Source organism: Galdieria sulphuraria, assembly GCF_000341285.1.
Source record: "Galdieria sulphuraria unplaced genomic scaffold scaf_251, whole genome shotgun sequence".
Taxonomy (NCBI): Eukaryota; Rhodophyta; class Bangiophyceae; order Galdieriales; family Galdieriaceae; genus Galdieria; species Galdieria sulphuraria.
The window spans coordinates 1-4,564 of record NW_005178224.1 but is presented as its reverse complement, the minus strand read 5'-3'; the positions used below and the strand labels follow the sequence as shown (position 1 = coordinate 4,564).

At 36.5% G+C, this 4,564-nt stretch overlaps 2 protein-coding genes across 2 annotated transcripts; both read left to right on the top strand.

Annotated features, from left to right (window-relative positions):
- Positions 1-4: 4 nt before the first annotated feature.
- Gasu_64480 (archaeal ATPase) lies at positions 5-2,259 on the top strand (the record flags this gene model as incomplete). The annotated part of the gene is made up of 2 exons (XM_005702356.1): positions 5-329; positions 389-2,259. Coding segments are annotated over 2 exons (1,875 nt in total), but the record flags the coding sequence as incomplete, so codon positions are not given.
- A 715-nt stretch (positions 2,260-2,974) lies between these two features.
- Positions 2,975-4,564, top strand: Gasu_64470 (archaeal ATPase; the record flags this gene model as incomplete). Its single annotated transcript, XM_005702355.2, has 2 exons — positions 2,975-3,238; positions 3,313-4,564. Coding segments are annotated over exons 1-2 (1,481 nt in total), but the record flags the coding sequence as incomplete, so codon positions are not given.

The window sequence follows — 4,564 nt, the reverse complement described above, 5'->3', positions numbered from 1 at the left end:
CAATAATATTTATTTTTGATGATAGACGAACTTAGCCACCTGAGTGACCTCACCACATACTATAGTGAACTTACCATGAAACAATTTATCGAGCCCGATGCAGAATATGTACCTTTCCGGAATTTTTTCCGCTTTTTACGTGATTTGTTGATGACAGGGAAGGTAATCGTCTATTTGGCAGGCAGGACATCTCAAATCTCAGCCCGCATGTCTGATGCTCGCTCCAGTAGCATGAGCCTCGATATGTTGCGATTGAATCCTTTTAACCTCAACGATATTAATGAATATCTTGAGCTGGCAATTTATAGTGGAAAGACCTTGAAGGACTGGTTATTGCCCTCAGATGGCTTGCAACATCGATTCGCAGAATTATTAAAAAAGAAGACAGGAGGTATTCCGTTGATTTTAAAGAATACTTTAGTAGCCCTAGCAGAGAAGAGAAAGCTGCAAACTTGTCGCAACCTGTTATCAACGATGACAATATGGAAAGTGTGTTAGATGATATTTTTCACTCTGTAGTACGAAAGACAACAACGTTTATTGTTCCGGAGATATTAGATTCTGCAACCCTTCTTCGATATCAATTTGTTCTTTTCAATTATCAGCTCGGGACAGTTTTTCCAATCAACTTTGCAATTACTCTATGTGGAACGACAACTTATTTGATGGATTTGGTTGCAACTTTTGGGTTTTACTCTGAAGTTTTGGGCGAGGAATTCAAGATTGGTTGTTGTGAATTTATATTGCGAGCTCATAGCAACTATAAATTTTTCCGTGAGGCTACTGAACTTTTTCCTTTATCTCCGTTTAGTTATATTCCCGACACTTCAACATCAAAAGGAGTCTTCTTTGAATTTGTATTTATGAAGATCTTTCGTTTTCGCTTATTAACTTTTCTTCATTCTAATTCCTCGCCTATTGTACATTCTGCTATTCCAGGAATTTTCCAGGGTTCTTTTATTGAACAGGACAGTGTTTCTTATTCTATGGAATCAACAAAATCTAATGATATACCCATCTTGAGAAATGTCTCTGATTCATTTTCTGGTCATTATAGAGATTATTTACAACGTTGTGGTATTTTTGTTCCGAAAGAGGGCAATTCGAGTGGCCCTGATGCATATGTTGTATTCCTTAATGGACAAACACGTTATGTTGTTGCATTTTCATTTAAATTTTATCACAAAACTGAATTTTCGAAGGGAGATATTGAGAAGGAAGCAGAACAATTTTTCCAAGAAGTTATTTCCGTTTTGAATAACGGATCTCCTTCATCTGTTCAACTTTGTTTTCAGTTTGTGGTAGTTTGTGCTAGTTATGGTCGATCTGTAGGTTTCTCTGTTGAAGAACATAATATTGTTGAAGATGCAAGTTATTTGGTTACTGAACATTCTTCGAGGTCAACTTTGAATGAAAGTAGTCGATCATGTCTGCAATTGGTAATTGTTTCCCAAAGGAACCTTGAACGATTTTTTGGAATAGAAAATTTCGATATTTTGAGGAAAATTGACAAGGCAAGCCGAGAAGAGTTTAGTAAATACTTTTCAGTATGGTGTAAAACTCTCTTTGAGTCGATGTCCAATGAATATGTTTCATCTTTGGAAACGGAGCAATCAAATGTTACTTCAAGAGTGACTCGAAATATAAGACCGAGAACAAATGAGGAGAATAGGATGCAAATGGAAGAGCTTCAAACTGCTATGCAAGTGGAACGAAGTGTCGCAGCATCGAGTTCTTTGTCTTCGTCATTTGATTGGAATGCTTTCTTAAGAGACCGTTGTGGTCTTTCTGAAGAAGATGTTGCTTATTGTCTTCCGAAAGTGGAAGATATTGATATGGACGAGCTTCCAGCGGTGACCAAAGAAATTTTAAGGGACTTGGGTATAGATAAACCTTCGTTGAGGTTGAAGATAAGATCTTCTATAAGGTCATATCTCGCTAACGAACGATGAATGTATTTGAGAGTTTTGTCATTTTTTCAATATGTTTCATTCGTTGTATTTGCAATTCATAAATACAAAATTTTCTTTTATTCTATTATCGAACATTGGAGATGTTAACCTGCTTTACTCGATTTTGAGCAAATGCTTTCACAGGAGATATGGAGTCTTTTATGTTTAGTGAGTTTTATTCAAGAAAATATTCCACTAAAAGAGATATAAAAAGCTATTGGTATAATAACTGGTATAGATAGAATTTATCTTGATACCATAGTTATGCTGCGACAGGAGAAAGATAGCGTCGTAAGGAACTTCCGTCAACTCCCTAACGACGCTTAAGCCTTTCAACAAAGTTGAGTTTGACCGAAATTAGCTTTGCAAAGAAAATCTCAGTTCGATTGCAATTAGTTTTGATTTGTTCTCATGTTGTGTGCAGTGATCAGTCCAATTCGGATGCTTTGTAAGGTCAACTTGAAAGTGCGAGATGGTCACTTTTCAATTTCAACGCGGAGCAACTCTGTTAACTTGTCATACAAATAAAAGGCTCAAGGAGCACTCTTTCTTCAATTATCAACCGTTAGAAATTTTGAGCAATGAACTTTTTAAGATTGATCGATCACTGTTGTATTTTACTGTCCTTTAGTTCAGTTCACAGCTTGCGATATGTCTAGTGAGCTTGACGCAGAAAGCGTGTATTACATAGTTGTAGTAGACTGAGAACAAGATGTTCGTGTAGTAACAAAGCAGTTATTTAGGCTATACAACTTCGTAAACTTGGTTGCCCTTTCAAACCAGTCATACCTTTTGGCCCTCACCTCTTCGGAAGAAAGACAAGTTTTGTACAAAGTTCCTTGAAACTGTTGAATAACACGGGTGAAAGTGCACTTATAGGTCTATATCACGTTGGTGAGTCTGAGAAGACCAATCGAACGGGTTTTTGGAGAAGCTCAGAAACTCTTCGTTGCTTTATGTTGATCTAAGGAAGTTGGAGCCTAATCGACCCATCGAGGAAAAATGAAACCTGAAGTGGGCCTTGTGCTTTTTATTGTACCAATCGGCTTAGGATCAGATGGGTCTACCATTTATGAAGCCTGATGAAACCTACAGACACATTCCTCCCTATCCAAAGTTTCTAGTTCCGGAGCTACGGAAGACTTTGGACACTCCTTCCGATCAATATCTTTTGGTAGCATTTGATGAAGTTGGTGTTCTAGACGAAAGTCTCGACGAATTTCATTTCAAGAGAACTCATGACGGTAGAGTTCGACCATACAACGACTTTTTCGGTATTATTCGGAGTTTGTGTAAAGAACCGACTTGTTTTTTATTGTTGTTGGAAAAAGAAAGGGTTTAAGTATTAAGAGTTCTGTAGCTTTTGGGCTATCAAAAGTCATTCTACATTTTATTTCTTTATCACCTTTAGACGTTTCCAGTATCGTTGAATTCCTTGAAGAGAGTCTTCTAAAGACACCTACTCAAGTTCCAGTTTGTAATGTCTTATGTAGTTCTTCATTTTCAGTAAATGAATTGGCAGATTCGTTATTGGAATGTACAGGTGGAGTTCCTGGTTTGTTGACTCGTGCAGTGAATATGCTTTTGAATTATATAATAGCAAGAAACCAGCCTTTCATATCGAAAGAAGAATGTTTGACTTGTATGAACGACGATAATTTCCGAATAATTTGTGCTGAACCATTTGTGGAACGAATATTGAATTTGGACGAAGATAGAAAAAGTGTTTTTGATTTACTTTTGATGATGGCTCTTTATCGTATACTGTTTAAAGTAGATGACATATTGACCTCGGAGTCCTTTTTATATGATGTCGTAACTGAGATGGGACTATATCGATATCCTATTGACGAGAATACTTTCCAAGTCCTAATTCCGAAAGTATTTGTTGTAATCTTCAAGAACGACCCTTCCATATCTTCTTTGGAAAAGATACTTCTCGAATCACTTGATTTAGAACCAGTAGATTGTTTCTTCTATTCAAAGTGTCGTGTATTTGAAGGAATTGTTGCTTTACGACTAGTTTTGATGTTGTCTTCAAAGAATCGAAATGAGTTGAGGGAATTGTTGTGTCGATTGTCTCCGATATGGAAACAAATGAAACTTCCAATCAGTACAATATCACCTATTCACTATATCAAGTCTGTTGTTAGTTCTAGAGAAACAAGAAGTGAATCGAACAAGAGTCGAAGAACTTTTGCCAATACTGAATGGAATAAGATTATTCGAGAGACACTTTATTTAGAGACTATTTACATTCCTTTGGACGCTACTTCTCATAGTCCTGATATTATATTCCAATTACAATCTCCTGTGGAACCCAAAGTTCTTACTGTTGGAGTTGCTTGTAAAGGACGTTGGAAGTCGGAAGGAATTGGCTGGTCAGATATTATAGATGAAGCCAAGAAATTTTTAGATCCTTTATATGATCAAGTCTTATCCAGTGCAATGGATTATCATCATTGTATGCTTATTATCGTTAGTACAAAGTTATCATTGAATGTTTCTAATGAGTTGGGTAATCAGAGTCGTTGTTACTCCAGTGGAATGTTTATTGGAAATGATTCTTTCAAAGTACCTGATAATTGTGAACTTGTTATTCTTTGTGAAAG